General features: G+C 45.2%; 1 protein-coding gene across 6 annotated transcripts in view; it reads right to left on the bottom strand.

Annotated features, from left to right (window-relative positions):
* The window catches only part of SEC16A (SEC16 homolog A, endoplasmic reticulum export factor), a 28,989-nt gene that overhangs the window by 5,531 nt on the left and 1,527 nt on the right, over positions 1 to 21,931 (bottom strand). For 2 of the 6 annotated variants that reach the window (XM_074556679.1, XM_074556683.1), the window contains exons 2-22: positions 16,122 to 19,861; positions 15,350 to 15,492; positions 12,637 to 12,722; positions 11,829 to 11,958; positions 8,633 to 8,831; positions 7,090 to 7,255; positions 6,552 to 6,694; positions 6,060 to 6,121; positions 5,706 to 5,844; positions 5,213 to 5,455; positions 4,895 to 4,992; positions 4,343 to 4,424; positions 4,085 to 4,202; positions 3,753 to 3,864; positions 3,431 to 3,536; positions 2,855 to 2,995; positions 2,646 to 2,759; positions 1,858 to 2,059; positions 1,424 to 1,663; positions 672 to 760; positions 124 to 282 (exon numbers count right to left, since the gene is read on the bottom strand). In XM_074556679.1, the coding sequence (XP_074412780.1) occupies positions 124 to 282; positions 672 to 760; positions 1,424 to 1,663; positions 1,858 to 2,059; positions 2,646 to 2,759; positions 2,855 to 2,995; positions 3,431 to 3,536; positions 3,753 to 3,864; positions 4,085 to 4,202; positions 4,343 to 4,424; positions 4,895 to 4,992; positions 5,213 to 5,455; positions 5,706 to 5,844; positions 6,060 to 6,121; positions 6,552 to 6,694; positions 7,090 to 7,255; positions 8,633 to 8,831; positions 11,829 to 11,958; positions 12,637 to 12,722; positions 15,350 to 15,492; positions 16,122 to 19,787 (6,438 nt within the window). In that variant the 5' untranslated portion in view covers positions 19,788 to 19,861. The remainder of the gene's footprint in view (positions 1 to 123; positions 283 to 671; positions 761 to 1,423; positions 1,664 to 1,857; positions 2,060 to 2,645; positions 2,760 to 2,854; positions 2,996 to 3,430; positions 3,537 to 3,752; positions 3,865 to 4,084; positions 4,203 to 4,342; positions 4,425 to 4,894; positions 4,993 to 5,212; positions 5,456 to 5,705; positions 5,845 to 6,059; positions 6,122 to 6,551; positions 6,695 to 7,089; positions 7,256 to 8,632; positions 8,832 to 11,828; positions 11,959 to 12,636; positions 12,723 to 15,349; positions 15,493 to 16,121; positions 19,862 to 21,931) is intronic. The other 4 variants (XM_074556685.1, XM_074556682.1, XM_074556681.1 and 1 more) reach the window with 4 other exon arrangements.

The following is a 21,931-nucleotide window of genomic DNA, read 5'->3' as shown; positions in this document are numbered from 1 at the left end:
CCAGAGTTGCAACTAATAAGTAGAAACAGTTTAGTCAGGATTTCTTAACTACAGTAAACCAGGAGTTTCCACATTTACTAACAAATCTCCTCCGGCTGTAGGGACCTTTCTAAGAAAGTTTACCTTTCTGGGTGCTGCCTCCTTTTTTGTTTCTTTTTTAGTGTCTTTCCCTGCAGGAGCAGAGGGAGGAGGAGAGGGTTGCTTGGCTGCAGAGTTGGATCTCTCTCGTCCCACAGAATGAGCAGAGGACTCTGAGGTTGTGCGGGACCTTCGCCCATAGCCCTGGGTGACAAAAACACAGGAAAGCAAAAGCTGTCACTGCTGCAGTGATGGATCACATTCCACCTTGCTAAAAACAACCCTTCTTTGAAAAATCCATAAACAGAACAGATCTAAAAGTTCATACAAAATAAACCTTAAGATGGATCTTGGTCCTGCTGCCTGGTTGGATATAAAGCCAGGACATCAATGCATAATAAACAAGCAGATAAATATCTGACACAGCATTAATTTTTTATCAAGATTTTCCACACAAAGACATTTAATCTGGTTCTTTGGGGACTTCTAAAAACCAAGCTTCAAGTCTTGCTGAAGAGCAATACAGAACCCCCAAATCCTCATGTTTGCATTGTGCTGTAATGCAGCTGAAGAAATGTGTGAAATAACAATACCATGTTGGCCATCCTGCCATAGAAATCATCCTCTCTCTGCTCAGGGAAGGAGTTTTGTGAAGGAGACTCTGGGGCAATTCTCTGCATTCCTTAAAAAAAAATTACATTATGTTAGCAGGGACACACCAACAAAATAACCAAAATAAACAACAAAGCCCCTAAGCCCCACAATAGTTTTAAGGCAAAAGTTTTTACCAGTTATGAGTTTTCTTCTAGAGAGAACCTGGACTTTTAAAGAATGAGAGCTGCAATTGCAATTTCTTCTCCTATTTGGGTTTGTATTTGCTCTAAACACAGGCCAGAGCAGGCTGAGGGATTCAACCACGAGGATAGAGCAGTTAAAGGTTCCTCACATCTCAAACTCTAACCAAACTTAAGTTTCCTTCTCTCCACATGTGTCAGGCTCTGCTGTCACAGAGTTAAAACTTATCAGGGTCCTAGAAACTCATGTCCAGAGGCAGAAATCCCTGATATCCCTTGGAACCAGAATTGCCAATCTCACTGCACTCAGGGATTATCTGCCAAGGTCTAAATCATGATCTGCTGAGTCTGAGCTCTCTTTTAAAGTAGGCCAACAAAGCAGGATGAATACTACAACTTTCTACAGATGATTCTGTACCATTACATGGAGTTTTTAAATTTCATTACTCAAAACATCACTATTTTTTTAAATACTGAGATATTTTGAATTATTCCCTGAAACACTTCATTCCCTTTCTAAGGAAGCAAAGCTGTTTATTAAGATCCCAGACCTGTTTCCAAGTTTGTCTGCTCTTCTGGCTGTGGTTCTATTTCTTGTGGGGGCCCTCCTGGGGGTAATGTTGTCCCTAAATAGGGTGGGGATGGTTCAGTTCCATATGGATTTGAAAATCCTGCAGGTGCAAAGCCAGGTCCTGGGCCAAGAGGCTGAGGAGCCACTGGGTAGAAGGGGACACTTCCCTGGTCACCAGGAGGAATCATGGCAGCTGAGCCATCAAGGACAGCCTGAGGTACTGCAGCATGAAGAAAAAAAACCAAAAAAAACAGTTAAAATTAAGCAGAAATTCCAGTGTGAACCTTTTACCCTATGAATGATACAATGCAGAAGTGAAATCTCCCTGCTCCAACCAATCCCTTAAGTGGTTTCTTGTATCAGAAACCCAAACCCTTTGTGTTCTCTCTGTCATAAAGGACATGAAACACCAACCTGAAGGCATCAGCTGCACGCTCTGCATCTGTTGAGCCATATTGGGTAACAAGGATGCCAGCAAGGGATTTTCAGCACCTGGCCCCACGTCACGGCCTCCTCCCCCCTCACACTGACTGCCACGGTCCAGCTCAGAGCTGGGAGTGCTGCACTCATAGGGAGGGGGGGTGGATCTGTCTGTGTTATAGGCTATTGCACCCTCCTGCAGGAAAAAACAAGATATTGTTAACTCATCTCTACCAGACAATCCTCATAACCAAGGGATCACAAAGCAAAGGAAATCTTAGGTGTGAAAAGGTTTTTAGTGTTCAAAGAAAAACAAGCTGTCAGCCATTTATAAGCCAAGATCAACCAATAATCTGAAGGGTTTATTTGTTTTTAAATTGAGACACAGTTAATTAGCTCTGGGTTTAAATTTCTAACACATCTCTTTAAATAGACAATCATTATTTCCACTGTTATAATCTAGCAACAAAAATCCATGCACGAGATATTTTTATGGCAAGCAGATCCCCTGATTACTGCAACCTAATGAGTTCTGCAGTCCTCCATGCATTATGGTATTAAAAAAAGCCTGTCTCTCATAATTTTAATTATTCTGTATTGAATCTCCAGGCACTTAAGTGTGGTAAATTCACTTGGTTTACACCATAACATTTGCCATTTAGGATATGAATATATAAGGTCACTTCCCATGTTTCTGTGATTAGTAGTGTAAACAACACCATTTTAAAAACTGGATTTACACTTTGCAGGGAATAATTCATGCTGAAAAGCACACACCATACCTTGATCTGTCCATCCACATGTCGAAGTGTCACTAACCAGGGGGGTTCAATAAAAGATTCCTGTTCTGGTTTTTCTTTGATCTGAGGGTCAAACAGGCGCAGCTGGGAGGACATCTGAGGAAAGGAACCATTGCAAAGTGTGAGTTCATCAGCCACAGCTTCCCACCTACAACATCCAGCCACAAACACTTCATTCTTCCTCGTGTTACCTGGATTAGCTGGCCAATCAGCACAGGGGAATAGTAATGTGGATCTTTGAGGACAGTTCTGGAAATGACCTCACAGTAGTGGAAAGCCTGGGCAGCAAGGCCCATCTCAGCCAGCCGACAGGCATAGATGAACTTGAAAACCTGGGGAGGCAACAGCACAAATAAAATCAGTGATCACAACACTCTGGTGGCAACAAATAAAAGGCAATCTGACATTTCAGCTGAAAGCTAAGAGATTTCATCATCACATCCAAAATTAAAGGAAAAGCATTCAATTAATTTCTTCCACTTAATGCATCCAGTGGAACTTGTCTATTTACCTACAGCTAGTGCCAGCAAATTCTGCTGGATTTTTCTTCTGGAGTACAGAATTACAATTTATATTTAAAATTCAGAAGTTCAGGATGTAGAGATGAAAAAATGAAAATGAAACGACTACAGGAAAACAGCTATATGGCGTTACTATCCATGAACATTTCACGTTATAACAGAGAAAATATTTGCCCCACTGACTACAGCACTTGAGAGATCAAAAGCATGACATCTGCCAAAAGAGGAACCAAACCAAATCTTCACCTGGAAATTGGGCAAGCAGCCAGGCTGACTTCCTAGTGACTGTGCATACTCATAGGCTTCTGTTCTTTGAATGGCTTCATTGGTGGCAAACTTCAAAAATGGCAAACTGTTTCAAACAGGAGAAGAAAAATATTATTTGAGCTGATAAACACAGAACTGTCACTGTCAGACACACAGCTCTGTTAGACACAAAATATCAAACACTTCTACAAGACAGGACACCAAATAGTTATCTCAAAAAGGATAAGGGGAACAGTGCAATTCAGTCTTTCAAACTCTCATTTTTGCATTGAGAAAATTGTGTTTAAAAAGAAAGTCAAACCTGTGATTTGATCCAATCAGGACAAGCTTTGTTGTCTTCCTTGTGTAAACTCCAAACCCAACTTGGGCCATAAGGTAACAAAAATGAGCAGCATCCAACAGGCCTTTAGAAGCTGTAGAGAAACAAAGGACAGAGCTCAGGATATTCCAGTGGCACAATCAGTGTCCTGTATTGATTGGCTTTGCATTCAAATGCCTTCACAATAGAGTCAAGCCCATATAGAACTGCTCCAATTTATATTTTATAAAGAAATTGCCTGTTTTCAAAAAAAATAGGCTGAGTAAGCAAAGCTTTTCCTTCAGTCACCACCCTTCATTTCCCCCAAGAATTACCAAGAGTGTCTCCCATGGTTGCAATGGTCCTGGATTCCAAGTCCATGTTATTGGTCAAGTTGGATAACACCATTGCTAGATGAGGCCTCCAGTCTCCCCATTTCTCATCTCCACAGCACTAAAATGAGAAGAATTACCAGGTCAAACCAGTGACTGGAGCTCTGCATGGTTAAAAGGATCAGAACAACTTCTCTGACATTCTGGGAAGGATTTCTGTTGGGAACTCCACTCCTCCCTGCAGCTCCCAGTGAATCTTACCGTGGATGCAGCTGGCATCCTCCCAGACATGAGCTGGTAAACAGTCTGCAGAGGGTCATTAATTGGGAGACTGTTGGCAAACCTACAGAGACATTGCAGAGAAAAACAAAACACAGACGTGGGGTAAGCAGTTAAAATGTATTTGAGCTCTCAGTGGCAATTAATCTAACCAAGCTCAAGAGAAGGAAGTGCTGTGTGAAAATACTACATTGAAGAGGAAATTACCCAGTGGGTGATGTTCAAAAGTAAAATATTACCAGTAATATATTAACAAAATTGATAGTTAAGTTTTTGTAGTTTTTTTCCAAGCAAGGTCACAGATGACATTGCTCAAATACTCCTTAAATGGATCAGGTAGCAGAGAACAACTCAGGTCTAAACTTATAGCCAGAAGACCCCACAACAAAAAGGAATAATTAACAAATAAATACACAAGTAAAATTAAAGCATAAATCTTGCATGAACTACTATGGATAACCCATGATTTTGAATTCTCCACCTCATTAGCAGAACAGGCAGCCAAATTTCACTAATCAAAAAGCAACCCAGTACCTGGTCATCACTCTTGCATGTGTCCTGCTGTCCATTTTGCTGGCAAGGAGCAGAGCATGACCCCACAAGCCATGCTTCATGGCAGACTCCAAAGCATCCTGATAAACACACAAATGAATTTCCTGGGATTAGCTTCACATATTACTCACAAAAACCAGTTTTACAGTAGTGATTTGTGATCAAATCAAAATATGTTTAGATAAAAGCTAACCCACTATCATTTTGTTTTAGATTATGAGCTGTAGGGTATAAATTTCTGTATCAGTGTCACAAAATATTGCATGCACTACAAAAATAAGGAGCGGCACAGGCACTCACCTTCTTACGGCCATAAAGCAGCAACTCCCTGAATCTCTCAGTTTCCTTCTCAAAACTGTCAACCATGGTTACAAGATTATCAGTGAGAAACGAGAGCTGGGCTTCACCAGATTCCTCTTCCACTTGTTCCAAAGCCTCATTATTGAAATCAATCAAATTTGCCTCATTAGGGGACTTGCCAGGAAGCCACACTGTTTTGTGATCTCGGAGCAGAAGTTCAGCCAGGTCTGTTCCCACAACAGTCTGTGTGTGTGGAGAGGAAACAAAAATTGAGAATTTTGTTATTTCAACACTGCCTGCATTTTATTTGGCATTTCAACAGCAATATGTGAATATCAGCACCTCTGAGGGTGAGTGCCCAGTTTACACATTCCTTCAGTCTGTGCCATATTCCAAGATCAGTGACTAGAACACAAATTCCAGATCTTTGCACAAAAACTATTTGTGTACAAAACACTCAAGGATAAACAAAAACTCCAGCAGTGAGACATACCCCATTCTGCCTGCACAGCAGTACAATGAAGTCCCAAAGAAGACTTGCAGATTCTTTGTCAATTAAATTTTCATTCTTAAAGCACTGTGCAGCTTTACTTTGTGCAAAATTAATAACATCCACTTTATGGGTCTCATCCCTGAGAAAAAAATAAGAAAAAAGTTTTTAATGAGACAAATGTAAACATTCAGGTCATTATCTGTAATTACTCTGAGGAATAAATTTAAAGCTCATGTATTATTTAAGTAGGTGAAAAGCCACAAATATTTTAAGTCAGTTTAAATCCTGTAATTTGCAATGAAGAAGTAATTTCTGAAAGTATGAAAATTATTTCTGAAAACTGTAGGGACATACTTAGCAAGGGGACCAGGAAAGGCTCTCATCTCTTCTTGCTCTGGGGAATGTTGTAACATAGTCTGAAACACAAATATCATCCATAAGAAATTCTTGTAACTCGAAATTTTGCTTTTCACTGATAAAACCCCCAGAGCTGAACATGACCCATCATGAAATCAAGCCTCTTAAGCAAAATTTAAAGGGTGACTTTGTCACAACCTGCATAAGGATGATAAATTATGAAATCTACTTTTCATGCAATTACTCTGTACATCTTCCTGAACAAAATTATAAGGAGCTGGATGATCTCATCATGACTAAGTCATCTCTCAGAGGAAAGGAACTTTTAAATTTACTATTTTACTTATGATTACAGCCCAAACAGGTAAAGATACATCCACTGACATAAAAAAAAGAGAAATCAGGAAGTAATAAATTCAAGTTCCCCATTTCCCTTCCAAAAGAAAGACCTTTATTCCAATACTTCCCATTTTTCCTTCTAAACTTTACCTCCATGCTGTGGATTTCAACCAGAGCTGGCTGACCCTCAGAAGGCAGGTTTGGCAGTGCTTTTATTAAGAAGCCCCCAGGGCCAAACCTGGCACAGATATGAGGCACTGAAAATTTCTCAGGTGTTGAGGGCCTTAAAGGTGCTGAAATGGGGAGAAAAGATAAAATAAGAACAGGTAACCTGCTGTGCAGCTAAGCAAACTTGCTGATATATTTACCCAATTCAATAATGCTGTGGTGTTAGTGAAAAACACCCTGTCACTGAATTTGGCTGAACTTTGTAAGAAACAATCAGTTCCTTTATAATCCCAAAGTTCCAAACCTGAAGATTTGCAATAACTAAACTCCAGAACTTTAAAATCCAGTTATTTTTTTCAATGCAGGGGTTTTGATAGTATCACATTCCTGCCATCTCTGTACAACCATATAACATCTTCAAAGAGCTAAACTGACATCACCACCTTGGCAAAGCTTTTCCAAAGGAAACGTTTTGTATCTACAGCACAATGTTTTCCCTCATTGCCCAGCGTGTCCATACCTTGTTCCACAGCTGACCAGGCTGTTTCAGCAGGGTAGCCATAGTCTGGGAAGGGCTGCTGTCCATCAAAGCTGGGCTCGTAGGCTCCGTAGGGATAATCTGCGTGCACTGCCTGCGCAGGGGGTTCGTAGGCAGTGAGATCGTGGTTGCTCCTGTACAGCTGGCTCTAGGCAGGGCACAGCAGCCAGGTTAGCTGGGGTTACACTCAGCAAGCAGCACTGCACTCACAGCCTTGCAGAAAGCACCCCCTGGCAGACCCTTCTGTGGTAATTAATCATTTTGTTTTCTCCCCCAGTGTTTTTACCATCGTTTGATCTGTTCACGTCCAAGCATATTCAGTTTTCTCACAACAGAATTTCTATGTGCTTGTGTGAAAAGTTAAGATTATAGCACCAGTTCTGTTACCAACAACTGTGGGTCAGAATGAATGTTCACCTCTGCTGTAACACACAGAAAATCCCAACTGAAAAAGCTCAACAAATATCAAATGACAGCAGGTGCCTGAAGATTAATGCCTAAATGATTTCCAATACTGCTTCAAACATTACTGAATTGGACTTTGGACTGGAAAAGTACCTAACTTTCTAAGAAACACAATGAAGCAACTATAGGTAAAATGACCCATTACATGAGCAAAAATTGTACCTCAAAAATTAGCCAAATATTTTCTGAGCTTTTCACATATCTGTATTTGTGGTGTAAGTGGATGAGTAATCAGTTAGCTTTGGTTTTTGCTTTTAAAGGCAAAATAACATCATACAAATACAGAGTTAGTCCTTTAACTAAGTTCAGTAACACAGCCAAGCTTGTGATGAGAAAAATGACATGACTCAAAGCCAGGCACACTACAGCCAAGCAGAGGGAAGGCAATGTTCTCACAAACAGCACATGGATTCAAGTAGAGGAAATTTTCCATTTCTGTGTGTATGGCAAGTTGCACAGCTGAGTGCTGATTTTGCTTAAAGTTCTCCTTACAAGAGCATTAAGTTCAAAAGTATATCACTAAACAGGCTTAGCTTATGAAAGTTAAAAAAAAAAAAATTCATTCCCTGTGCTAAGCCCTATGTGTTCACTGGTAGCAGCAGGCAGGCAAGGAGACTCCACATGGATTCTGGGGGTGCTGATTAAATGAGGGTTTATTTGGCATCCTCATATCCACATACAGAAAAAATCAATGGCCCTCAACCTTTGTAAAAACCACCAAATCCTGAAAATCATCAATGATGCCCTAATCGATCTCCCAGCACCATCAAGTATCTCAATATTATGAAATTTTGGATTTTCGGAACTCTATTAGGTGTTTGCTTGGTTTCTGAGGGAGAAGGGTGAGAGAGGGAAAGCCTAGGGAGAGAAGGGCCAAGAGAGGTTTGGTCTCCCAGCACAGCCTAACAGGGTGAGCATAAAGTGGGTGCAGAATGAGACTTGGGCCAGCGGGATTACAGATCCACCATCCTCCGTTGCAGTACCACAGGCTTGGGATAATCCCTGCCTTTTGGAGGGCCAGCAGAGCAGGGGTCAGGCTGTGTGTGCAGCTGGGGCTCACCTGCTGGGAGCGGGAGCTGAAGCTGCTGTGGTGGCTGTGCACGCTGCGGGAGCTGCGCAGGCTGTGGCCCGAGTGCTCGCTGTGCACGCTGCGCCGCTCAAAGTCGTCCCCGTAGGGATCCCGCGCCGGCTCCGCCTCGTCGTCAAAGCTCCCGGTGAAACGGGGGTCGTACCTCCAGTTATCCTCGTATCGCTCGTTCCTGAGGGGCACACACACAGGAGTGAGCTCAGGGGGCACACACACACACAGGAGTGAGCTCAGGGGGGCACACACACAGGGGTGAGCTCAGGGGGCACACACACACAGGAGTGAGCTCAGGGGGCACACACACACACAGGAGTGAGCTCAGGGGGCACACACACACACAGGAGTGAGCTCAGGGGGGCACACACAGCAGTGAGCTCAGGGGCACACACACACAGCAGTGAGCTCAGGGGGGCACACACACACACAGCAGTGAGCTCAGGGGGGCACACAAAGGAGTGAGCTCAGGGGGGCACACAAAGTGAGCTCAGGGGGGCACACACACACAGGAGTGAGCTCAGGGGGGCACACACACAGGAGTGAGCTCAGGGGGGCACACACAGGAGTGAGCTCAGGGGGGCACACACACACACAGGAGTGAGCTCAGGGGAGCACACACATACACAGGAGTGAGCTCAGGGGGCACACACACACAGGAGTGAGCTCAGGGGGGCACACAAAGGAGTGAGCTCAGGGGGGCACACACACAGCAGTGAGCTCAGGGGGGCACACACACACACAGGAGTGAGCTCAGGGGGGCACACAAAGTGAGCTCAGGGGGGGCACACACACACAGGAGTGAGCTCAGGGGGGCACACACACACACAGGAGTGAGCTGAGGGGGCACACACACACAGCAGTGAGCTCAGGGGGCACACACACACAGGAGTGAGCTCAGGGGGGCACACACACACAGGAGTGAGCTCAGGGGGGCACACACATACACAGGAGTGAGCTCAGGGGGGCACACACACACAGGAGTGAGCTCAGGGGCACACACACACAGGAGTGAGCTCAGGGGGGCACACACACACAGAGGAGTGAGCTCAGGGGGGCACACACACACAGAGGAGTGAGCTCAGGGGGGCACACACACACACAGCAGTGAGCTCAGGGGGGCACACACACACACAGCAGTGAGCTCAGGGGGGCACACACACACAGGAGTGAGCTCAGGGGCACACACACACAGGAGTGAGCTCAGGGGGACACACACACACACAGGAGTGAGCTCAGGGGGGCACACACACACAGAGGAGTGAGCTCAGGGGGGCACACACACACACAGCAGTGAGCTCAGGGGGGCACACAAAGGAGTGAGCTCAGGGGGGCACACAAAGGAGTGAGCTCAGGGGGGCACACAAAGGAGTGAGCTCAGGGGGGCACACACACAGGAGTGAGCTCAGGGGGGCACACACAGGAGTGAGCTCAGGGGGGCACACACACAGGAGTGAGCTCAAGGGGGCACACACACACACAGCAGTGAGCTCAGGGGGGCACACACAGGAGTGAGCTCAGGGGCACACACACACAGCAGTGAGCTCAGGGGCACACACACAGCAGTGAGCTCAGGGGCACACACACAGGAGTGAGCTCAGGGGGGCACACACACACAGGAGTGAGCTCAGGGGGCACACACACACAGGAGTGAGCTCAGGGGGGCACACACACACAGCAGTGAGCTCAGGGGGGCACACACACACACACAGCAGTGAGCTCAGGGGGGCACACACACACAGCAGTGAGCTCAGGGGGCACACACAGAGTGAGCTCAGGGGGGCACACACACAGCAATGAGCTCAGGAGGGCACACACACAGGAGTGAGCTCAGGGGGGCACACACAGAGCAAGAGTGAGCTCAGGCACCCACGGGGCTCAGGGAGGAAAGCTGGGCTGTCACATCATGAAAATCCTTTCCTCAGGGTTTTTCGTCCTGAGAAGCTGAGAGGCCTCAGGAACAAAATGTACACATTGATTATCTGCTGCTGTGGAATACAACAGGTGCATCTGTGATTGGCCCATGTTGGTTGTTTCTAATTAATGGCCAATCAAAGTGAGCTGGCTTGGACAGAGAGCCCGAGCCACAAATCTTTGTTATCATTCTTTTTCTACTGTTAGCTGGCCTTCTGATGAAATCCTTTCTTCTATTCTTTTAGTATAGTTTTAATCTAGTATATATTATAAAATAATAAATCAGCCTTCTGAAACATGGAGTCAGATCCTCATCCTTGGACCCATGTGAACACTGGTCACACTGGACATTGGTGCAGTTTGTTTGGGGGATCCCTGGGGGTTCCCTAAGCTGTGTGTTCACTGGTAGCAGCAGGCAGGCAAGGAGACTCTACATGGATTCTGGGGGTGCTGATTAGATGAGGGTTTATTGGGGGTCCCACCCCCAGTGGGACCATCCTCATATTCACATACAGAAACAACCAACAGCCCTCAACCTTCATAAAAACCACCAAATCCTGAAAATCATCAATGACGCCCTAATCGATCTCCCAGCACCATCAAATATCTCAACATGATGAAATTTCAGATCTCTATTTGGTGTTTGCTTGGTTTCTGAGGGAGAAGGGGGAGAGAAGGAGAGCCTAGGGAGAGAAGGGCCAAGAAAGGTTTGGAATCCCCAGCACAGCTTAACAAGAGACTCAAATTGGATGTGGAATGAGATTGGGCCAGTGGGATTACAGATCCATGATCCTCCCCTGCAGTATCACAGGCTTGGGATAAACCCTGCATTTTCGTGGGGTGAGACAGAGAATACCATTTAATTAAAATGTAACACCACAGGATCTCTCTCCAGAAGGGCCCTTAAATCTGCCTACACTGAGGTTGTTGTTACAGTAAACAAACTGACATTCCTTCACGGAGTTCACCCAGATTATTCAAAATCAAGACCAACATTACACTCAGAATGTGTTCTAAAAACCCACAGAATGTTAAACTGTCTAAAAACAAATGCTGCTACCTTCAATCCCCCTCTCAGAGTGATGTGACAGCTCATCTGGTTTCCCTCAATGACCTATGTTAAAGCTACAGAAAGAACTAGCAACACACACACACACACTGTGAAATAAGTGTAACACTGCATTGTAACAGCCTGCTCCAGAGAATCTGCTGCCCCAGCTCTGGAAAGAGCACTGGGAGAAGGTGGATTGACTGGACAAACCTGCTGCCATAAGGATATGCTTCTCTCTTCTGGTAAGGGTTGTGTTCAGCATCATACCAGTACCTCTGGTCATAACTCCTCGGGTCTCTGTACCTGGGGTCGTACGGGTATCGCTCCCAGCGACCTGGATCTTGGGAAAACAAAAAGAAATGGTTCAGATATTGGTAGATTTCAACTATAATCTTCTTCTGCTCTTTTCTCTTTAATTACAAGTTGGTTTCATCCTGAAGCACAGAGTAAACCCAAAGAAATGTACTTAAAGCTACATAAATATGTCCACTCCTTTTTACTTTAAAAAAATCAATTTTACACCTTTCAGAATACATGGCTTTTAGAGTTAGTTACTCCTGAGGGGTCAGTGTTTGCCATCAGATCTTTTCTAAACATCTTTAAACCTCAATCCTACTATTTGTTATGACATTCACAGATTCTCTGTGATCAGTCTGCAGTGCCAAGCAAAACATCTCAGGATGTGGACAGATGTTGCTCAAAACCCTCCCAGGCACTACACAAACAATTACCTCCAGACTCCCAATGCCAGCATGTCTCAGGGAGCACTTAGATAATGTTGGACAAAACCAAAATCCAGTCATGAGTCAACTTTACACCCACCTAAAATTCACTTTACAGGTTTGCCTTCAGGTCACACACCAAGGACACACCCCAGTGAAAGGCAGCCTTGCACCACATGGAACAAAACTGTTCTGTATCCTTACAATTGAGGGTTTGCACAAAGGAAAGGCAAACTTAAGGCCTGAGTGAGGAAAATCTATGGAAAAAAAAATCAGAGTTCTTTTGGACACCTTACCTCCATAATCATAGGAGTTTGGGTAATAGCCTGAATAATAATCACTCCATCCACCTTTTCCATAATAATCTTCTGTATACCCTTGCCTGAAAGAAAGCAAACAAGTATACAAAAAGTTGTTATTCCTCCTTAATCTCTTCTAAATTCAGCAGGAGGTAGGAAAAACTCTATGCCCCAATTGATTAGACAGAGTTGCATAGTTAAAATAATGCATTTCCAGGAAACCAAGGAATCATAAAATTAAGACTTTACAAACCGATATACCACTGAATTGTTGTGTGCCATTGAAAGCTGACAGCCCTTAGCATACAATAATTTAGTGGCTTTATAAACTGCTTTGGTGATAAGTTTAATTACTTACAGACAATTATTCACAAAAACTACTGCTATAATTAGCATCCTTTGAACTGTCTCAACAGAGAAGTCAACAATTTAACAATTCATTAAGAAATAATAGCTCCCTCAAATTTAACAGTGTTTTATTATACAGCTCATAATGAAGAAAATTCTCATTTACAGAGCTGATTGTCCAAACAAGCACAAAAACCTGGATAAAACCAGCACAACAAAGTAAGAGTCAGTGTATACAAAAAGATGATTTCTTCTGATGAAAAAAAGAAAGATGTGGCCATTATTTGGAATATCATGAGCCTTTATTATACAACATTTTCACATCATAGAATTCCTGAAAAAAACCAGAGGATGAATGTTAGATGAAAAATGCAGTGTCTACATGTATGTGAACACATAAATGTATATATATGTATACATCTGTGTATGTTTGTACCTACACAGGTGCATGAATCTCACAAACACACCTGGGCACACACACAGAGCAGGGGAAGGTATTAAATGCCAGTTTGGAGTGATGGAAACTTCCACCTTTCCCTACAACTGGTCCTACAAGTCAGAGAGCAAACTGCAGAGTGGCTGCCAGCACAGCCCTCACCCTGCAGAGGAGCTCTGATCTTATCACACCAGCCTTGGCCACCCAACCAGTCTGTCCAGGGAGATCTCACTCCTTTCTCCAAGCAGAGTTTCCAAAGCTGCTGTGCCACATTCAGGGCAGTTTCACACACACACACACAGAGCTCTGCAGCTGCACAAAACAGTCTCTGTCTCTCTGCACTGGCACTCACAGCAGCCCTGACACAGCCACTCCTAGCAGGCTTTGATCTGCCCACTGCCACGTAGAGAAACTTCAACCCCTTCTGAAAATAGCACCTCAGGAAGTGCTACTAGAGGTTATCATCTCATTTCCAGAGCTCACAGCACACCTAAATTCACTTCAGAAAATGGTAAAAGTTATCACATGGAGCTACAGCCATTGTTTTGATCTCCTCAAGACCAAAATACATCTATAATCTTCTGGAGATGGTAAATAAAATGTGATATTTGTAATTTGATCACTGCTCCATGAGTGAACTACCAACAAGAGACAAACATTACAAAAGGTTTCATCACTTCCAGACAGGAGTTTCTCTGTTAGAAACTGCAAAGCAGGTAACAACAATAACATTTTGTCATTAATTTGAAGTTCATACAAATAACTTACACAATTATCATCAGAAAGCAGCAATCTCTTCAAGGTAGTTTGCTGCTTCTTGCTTGAGTAGAGATTTAATCCTGCATTTTCAAGTAGCATCTGAACATATTGTTCCCCTCTCTCTTTATTTTATATTAATCAGACAGATCAAGGCTTCTAAGTTTTCCTAATCAAAATCTGCAGTGAAATGAGTGGGTGGGACATGCCCACACAGTGCCTCTGCCACCCAGACCACATTCTGGGAGCTTTGTGAGGAAAGCTGATCCACACCTGAGGGAATTGTCACACAAATGGACCTGACACAGCACCAGGATGCTGTCACCTGACTCACCACTCTCTTCTGAGCACCTGAACCACTGTGTATCCATGGTGCTGCAAGGCAAATCTCACCCAATGTGCAAAACTGCCATTCATTAACACACCAGGGGCCCCCTGCTTAAGTGCAAGGCAGAAAATAAATGAGTATTGATTAATAACCCCATGACCTGCACTGCTCTTTCACAGCAAACATCAGCACTGAGGTATCGCAGACATTTTTTCATAGAAATCTTTTCTTTCACATTTGTCCATCTTCTGAGAAGCAGAGCCCCAGAAGAAGAATGTAAACAATTGTTATCAGCTGCTGTGAAATGTAGCAGGTGCCCCTGTGATTGGCTCATCTTCCTTGTGTACCATTAAAGGCCAATCACAGGAGCAGCTCAGGGACAGATTCCCTGGACACAGAACTTTGTTTTTTTCATTCCTTCTATTCTATTCTTAGCTGAGCAGCTCTCTGCAACCTCTCTTCTTTTTCTTTGTAGTATAGTTATAATGTATTATATATCATATATCAATAAATCAAGCCTTCTGATTAAGAAACAAAATTCTCGTCCTTCTCTCACCACAGTGACCGTCTAAGGCCACTGTAATACTGAGGCTATCACAGTGATTGCCTGGCAGAAACACCAACAACCCTCAAAGAACTGAATGAAAGGAACAACAAGCAAGAGGAAAGGCTGGGGAATTGTATCCTTCCCAGACATGCCATTTGACACCGTCCATCCCTGAGGCAGCACACAAAGAGGTTTTGAATTCCTCCCAGTGGTTTATGCTGTAAAACTTCAACAGGTAGCATTACCCTTCCTGCTTTGGGGTACCCAAATCTTGTCTCAGCTGAGGATCACCCACCTGGAGGCAGGTCTGTCAGAGCAGTGGCTGGCCCTGGAGCTGGGCCGCTCAGGCTCGGGGTAGCGGTAACTGCCGGGCTCCATGTAGGCAGCGCTGCCCTCGTAGTGCCGGTACCGGGGGTCGTACTGCCCGTAGCTGTCCTCCTGCAAGAGCACAGGCAAGGGAAAAGGCTGAGCACCTCTGAAATTAACAGTTCAAACCAAAATCCATCACCATTCACACCACTGCAGTGAGCCACAGGCAAGGGAAAAGGCTGAGCACCTCCCAAATGAACAGTTCAAACCAAAAACCATCACCACTCACACCATTCCTGGGGACAGTGCAGTGACACCTGAAGAGATATAATAAACTATATCTTAACTTTTATTACTTTTTGTGGCAGGAGTTCTAGTCAAGTTATAAATATCCTAAACTTAAGGAAAAAACCCATTATGTCTGGGCTAAAGGCATTTCAACCTTTCTACTAAACCATCAATAATTCAGGCAGCCGATAGGAACCAAGTTTGAGCACCTGGACTGCCAACTTTTTCCAAACAAACTGCTATGAGCTGACATCTGTGCCAACTATAATTGGTATCAGCAACCACTTAAGTTTCCATAATCTTTGCAGTGTCAGTTTTGTTACTGCTGTCTGGATTTTCTCTACACTTAAACACTTAACGTGAATGCTCTGCTGAATGTTGTTCGTGACACAACTGCTTAAATTCATAACTCAGAAATGAAAATGAATAACACATATTAAGGGGGAAAAAAGGGAAAAATAGAAACTTACCATGTAATAAAGGTGAGCTGCTGTCCTGGGGTCTGCAGGAGGATAGGGTGGTGGATATGGAGCCTGGTAAGCATCATAAGGACGTCTGTAGTAGTAGTAAGGGTTCTGGGGTGGACCAAAGGCCTCCTGAGGGGTCTGAGGAGGGGGAGGACGCTGCAGGTCTTGCTGCCCGTTGGGTGGCACTGCCTGAGCAGTGCTGGCAGGAGGGGCAGTGGCAGCTGGAGCACCTGGAGGCTGCTCTGACACCGGCTGCTTCCCAGGACTCGTCTGGTCGTACCTTGGCTGGCCTGCACCTCCCTCTTGGGGTCCCCCAGGCTGGGCACGGTTACCCAGCACCTGGCTGTCCCCCTGCTGCATGGCCTTGGCCCCTGTGGAAATCTGGGAGTCTGCAGGAACTGAGGATTGCCCAGATGTTGGTGGCTGCATTTGAGCTGCTTGCATTTGTGGCTGTGCAGCTCGGTCTGCTGCAGCAGCCTGGTGCTGCACATCTTTTGTCACCTGTTGGTAGAAATGTTGTTTGTCAGGCACCTCGGGACGCACCTGGGCAGCACCAGCTGCCTGTTGGGCTGCAGCACCAGAGGGTGACTGATTGTGCACCTGGACAGAATTACTTGTGCTGCTTTTCTCCAACGTCCGTGGCACTGTGAAGTCCAGCACTCCAGCAGCTTCTTTGCTACTTGATTGATTTGCAGAATTATTAGCCTGGGCTATGGAATTAACAGGGGGGACCAGGCCACTTGCACTTCCACTGGGAAGATTTGTCCCAGGAGAAACAGATGAGTTAGACCCTGGCTTGCTAGCAAATTCAGGAACAAGGCCTTCCACATTAACATTCTTTTGCCCTTCTGGACTCAAATTAAGAGGAGTTTTCATAAGCAAGTTTGCAGGCTGATTAGAAGCAGCATCAGAGGAATTAACAGGACTTTGCAATAAATTATGTTTTAACAGATTAGTATTTGGAAGTGCATTAACTAGGAGAGATCCAACTTGCATCACAGGTAGTGGAATGTTTTCCCCACCAGCATGTGAACTTTGGGGACCCATCGCAGGCTTGTCCCCAGCTCCAGAGTCCTTCATTGGCTGATTGTTTTCATTGCTGCTTAGCTGATTAGATAGAGAAAGAGAAAAATTAATTGGCTGAGCCAAGTTATAGCTTTGATTAGGCTGAGCAATCAGGATAGGCTGATTTTGCAAAGACTCTGTAGGTGGAGAAGACAATAAACTTGCATAACCAGAACTTGCCTGAGACTGAAGTGCTTCCTCCTCTCCCATTTTGGGAGGATTCTCAAGATTTTCAAAAGCTATATTTCCATCCTGGGAGTGCTGCACAGCAATAGTCCCTGGTTTACATGGCTGCTGATTAGACAAGCCTTCTTCTGGGGGCTGAATGACTTCCACAGTCTGTTTGGCAGGTACATACACTGCAGGAGCAGCAGGAGCTAGGAGAACATTTCCCCCAAAATTTGGTAACTCATTGTGAGCCCATAAAGTCGTTGCTGGGCTATCACACTTCTTAACTGCTCCCTGAGCTCTGGTGGAGGAGCGTCTCTCAGATACTGATTGTATATTTTCCACAACAGGTCCAGAGTGCAGCGTGTTTCCAGCCTCCCCAGTGCCTGGGTGTACCTGAGGCATGTAAATTGTTTCCAGATTATCTGGTGGCTGTTCAAGATTGCCAGGAGATGCAGCAGGCACTGCTGTGTTCTTCTTGATATTCTTCTGGTTTGAGTGGTTCTCTCTTAATTCAACCACCATCTTTGCTTGGTCAATCTCTGCAGGTTTTATACCAACTCCATGGGACCTCACAGGTTCAAAAGAACTATTTGCACTTGTCTGAAACACTCCTGTAGGCTTAGGAGGACTTGGAGTGGGAGGCTGGGATAGATTGCTGTGGTAGTTCTTGCTGAGGTTTAGCTCACCTGAATCACCTCCCAGAGGAGAGGAGTCGATCTGTTTGAAGAAGCTGGCAGAGGATTCCTCATCAGGCTTCCCAATTTCCTGCTGGATAAATGTACCGCCGTGCTCCGGGGGCCGTGCAGAGCTGGAGCTGCTCCTGTGGCTGATGCTGCTGTAGGTGGAAGAGACGCTGTCTGGCCGGCCAGGGTGAGGTAAGGAGTCAGGAGCCTCCAGGTTTGGTCCTCCTTCAGCATGGCTCACAGCATTCTTGGGAAGCGCCTGACCCGGGAAGGATCCGTACCTGTACGGATCGGGACCAGCAGCAGGGGAGGAAGTGTTGATGTTCTGGGGTTCACTTGGCAGCACCTCCTGATTCTGAATGCACTCCAGGTTCTCCACATTCTCGTACTGGGACCCAGCAGCTGGGTCACCTATCTGTGCCTTGTCATCACCAGCAAACAGAGAGTGCTTAGCAGCCTGTGCCTCCTGATGGCTGCCAAGTTTAGGGAAGTACTGGGCATCCATTCCTTTCTGTACCATGTCACCAGCTGAACCCAGCTGTGCCTGAGAGAGAATATTGGTTGCCACCTGCTGAGGATGCACAGGCTGGTGATACAGGGAGGCTGAATTTTGCTGACAGGCATCAAACTCTGTTTTCTCCATTACGTATTTTTTCTCAGATGAAAGTATTTCTTCATTTTCTGCCTCATCCCCTTTGAAGAACATGGAGAGAGTTCCTGGATCTCGATCTGTGGGAATAGATCTATTTGACGTTTCAGACATAGCTGGAGACTGGTTTTTGGGGTTGTTTTCCTGAGCTGTGGGAAGGACAAAACCCGAGTCTTGCAAAGGTGGCTGTGGGTAAAACTGTTCCTGGTAAGGTTGGTTTGACCAAGGGTTAGTCATGTCTGTGTTCTGCCTAAACACATTTCCAGGTTGGATGCTGTTCATGTGATGGCTGCTGTTTGCAGGGCCATTTTTGCCATTCCTCTCACAGCCAGCGGGTAAAGGCGCTTGCACGACGTTTTGTGGAATTCCTTGGTGCCCAGGGCCCTGTGGGACGTTTGTGTGTGGAGGAGGGTGAGAAGCACTGACAGAAGGCTGAGAAATGTTGTGAACGTCAGTCTGAGGAGACGGCTCAGGATAGGGCACAAAATTGCGGACTGGAGACTGCAGATTGCCTGGGACAGGCCTCCACTGGGGCCCAGGCTGCTGGGGAGGTGGTGGGAAGAGCGCTGCCGTGGTGGGTGCTGAAGCTGCATCATTTGCATCTCTGCCAACATCCTGCCTAGCTCCAGGTTTGCTCGCTGCAGACACCACCCCAGGATGCACACTGAAAGAATTTTCCACTGCTGCTCCTGGGTTATAATGCAAGGGCGCCGCAGGCCCACGGAGTCCAACATCAGCGTTGGGATGCCCTTCTGCAGCACTATTTATAACATACCCCGGGGACGGAGAGGGAACCGGAACACTGGGAAAGCTACTGGTGCCTAGCCCTGCCTGAGGCACAGGAGCCGGCAGGGAGCTGTGCGGTCCGTGCGGTGGGAACGCGGCCGGAGCGCCGCCCTTGGGCGGCTGATCCAGGGGGGAGCCCTGCGGGGTTTGCCGGCCGAAGGCGAACGGGTCCGTCACGGGCGGCACCGGCGCGGCCGCGGCGTTGGCCCGCCTGCCCAGGGGGCTGTTCCTCCAGTACATGTTGCGAGCCACAGCCACGCCGGCCGGAGGAGGAGGAGCCGCCCCCGGGGGCACAGGCTGCGGTGGCTGCTGCATGGCGGCCTCCTGGCACGGTCACACGGTGACAAACCAACTGCGGAGGCAGCGCAGAGATCTCCTCTTCTGGCCTGCTGGGACAACACAGGTACAAGTCAGTTCCCTTCCTCACAATATGTGCAGCACTTAAGCAGCTTTTATTTTAGAAACAAAATCACTCGAAGAATTTGAAGTGGAAAATATCTCCCTTTTCTTCAGAATGCATAAGGAACTGACAGATTCCGTTGTATTTCTAAATCCAGTCCAGCATTAATGAAGTGTAAGGCTGTGTGGTATCAATGCACATTATTTAACCATTCTATTAAATAGATCCAAGTAAGACTAAGGAAACACAGTTCACACCCATACTGGTGTCAAACCCTCCAGTGGTATCCCACTGTTACATTTCCCAGAAATCTGCATCACAGACAGGGCTGGAACAGAGCCTGCAGCACCATGCCCTGCTCAATTTAATGATGAAGAGTTCAGAAGTCATTATCTAACTCTAATTCTGTTAGAGATGATCTTCAGCCCTGCTGCACTGGCACTCCATATGACTGGACCTTTACACAGGTAAGATGAGAAGCATCCCTAGAAGGAATTCATCAGATGTTATCACCCTTAAACTTTTGGTTTAACCAGGAAAACCATGGTGTGACTCAGTATTGTTATTTATTGTGAGAAAGGCAATTGCATCTTCAGCACAAATATTCTCTCTTCTAGATGAATTCTGCATAGCAAAAGTGCATTTAAGGATAGAAAACCAATCAACTGCCCCTACCTATCAATGCCCATTCTCACTGTAACACCAGTGGGCTCTGGCACAGTATCAGGGTTCCAGCTGCACCTCAGGGTGGAAAGGACACGCTCTGAAGTAATCCAACCCCAGCTCCAAACAATACAGGCAGGAATCTGGTACACAAAGTTCAGTAAATTCATCAGGGTGTCTTTTTCAATGTTATCACCTCTCAACAATCTGGGGAGGATGGAGGCTGACAAACCAGAGGAATTCATCAATTTGCAGTGGAGCTCAGGGAAGCCTTAGCAGCAAATGATGATCTTGTTTTCTCATAGTGCACAACAAAGATTGTTTACAACATGCAGAGTGAAGTACCCACAGCAATTGCTCCACACCAGATGCACTTCTGCTTATAAATGAAAAAAAGCTGTGCAATTCCTATTTGGAGTTCTTCTAAGATTCAGCATCTTGTCATTAAGAGTAATAAAACTGGAAGCCAGAAAAGTCAGATGTTTGTAATCAGGACAAAACTGTAATAGTTCCAGAGAAGTTCAAATGCAATGCACTTCTGGTTTCTTGTTATCAAAAATACTATATGAATTTCATAGAGATTTATACCTAAAAATTCCAATAAAAAGCACACTGGAGTACAACAGCATTTACTGGACAGCAGGACAACTTCTCCTAAAGAAAAATGCCTCCAACATCCTGTGTATTATCCAAGTTCCTCTTCCAGATTTAACAGAACCTCCCAATTTCTCCCCCATATCCACATATTCCACAGCCATACCTATAGTTAAGAATCCATAAATTTGTGTTTTATTAAGATGGGAAGGACAACACCAAACAGATTTCCACAGAGGCATTAGAGCTCCATCAGTGTCATGCATTACTTGCATGTGCCTTCATTCTTTTTAAAGCACAGCTGCTGAATTCCATCAAGGAATGCTTACAAAGAGGTTTCAGGACTTGCAGTGTCTTATTTTAAAAAAAATAATAATCATATTTTACCATATTTTTGTAACAGCCAGCACCAGTAATTAGCTAAAAAAGATATTAAGTGTAAAGTCCTACTTTAAGGCAGAACTTGCCATTCCTCTGACAGGATCTTTGATGGTGCATGACAGAGGTTCAATATGAGGGATCAGCTTCCACAGAAGCAAAGTTAATATTAACAGACTGCACACAGTAGTAAAAGCAAGCAAGATCTGAGGAACTGAGTCCAAATAAAATGAACGTGTCCATGTCAGGTAATTTAAACAGAAGATAACTCAGTGCTACTGACCCTCCCTTGTGCCTTATCCAGCACTAACAGAAATGCTGATTTTAAGGAATTTAGAAATAACTACACAAGTTAAGAGCAATCCACCTCTGCTTTGTATAGTTCGGAAATTCTCATATTTCAGCTGGTTTATTAATTGATAAA

This window comes from Zonotrichia albicollis, chromosome 21, assembly GCF_047830755.1.
Source record: "Zonotrichia albicollis isolate bZonAlb1 chromosome 21, bZonAlb1.hap1, whole genome shotgun sequence".
Classification (NCBI taxonomy): Eukaryota; Metazoa; Chordata; class Aves; order Passeriformes; family Passerellidae; genus Zonotrichia; species Zonotrichia albicollis.
The sequence above is the reverse complement of the archived record's forward strand: the minus strand, read 5'-3'. Positions and strand labels throughout refer to the sequence as shown.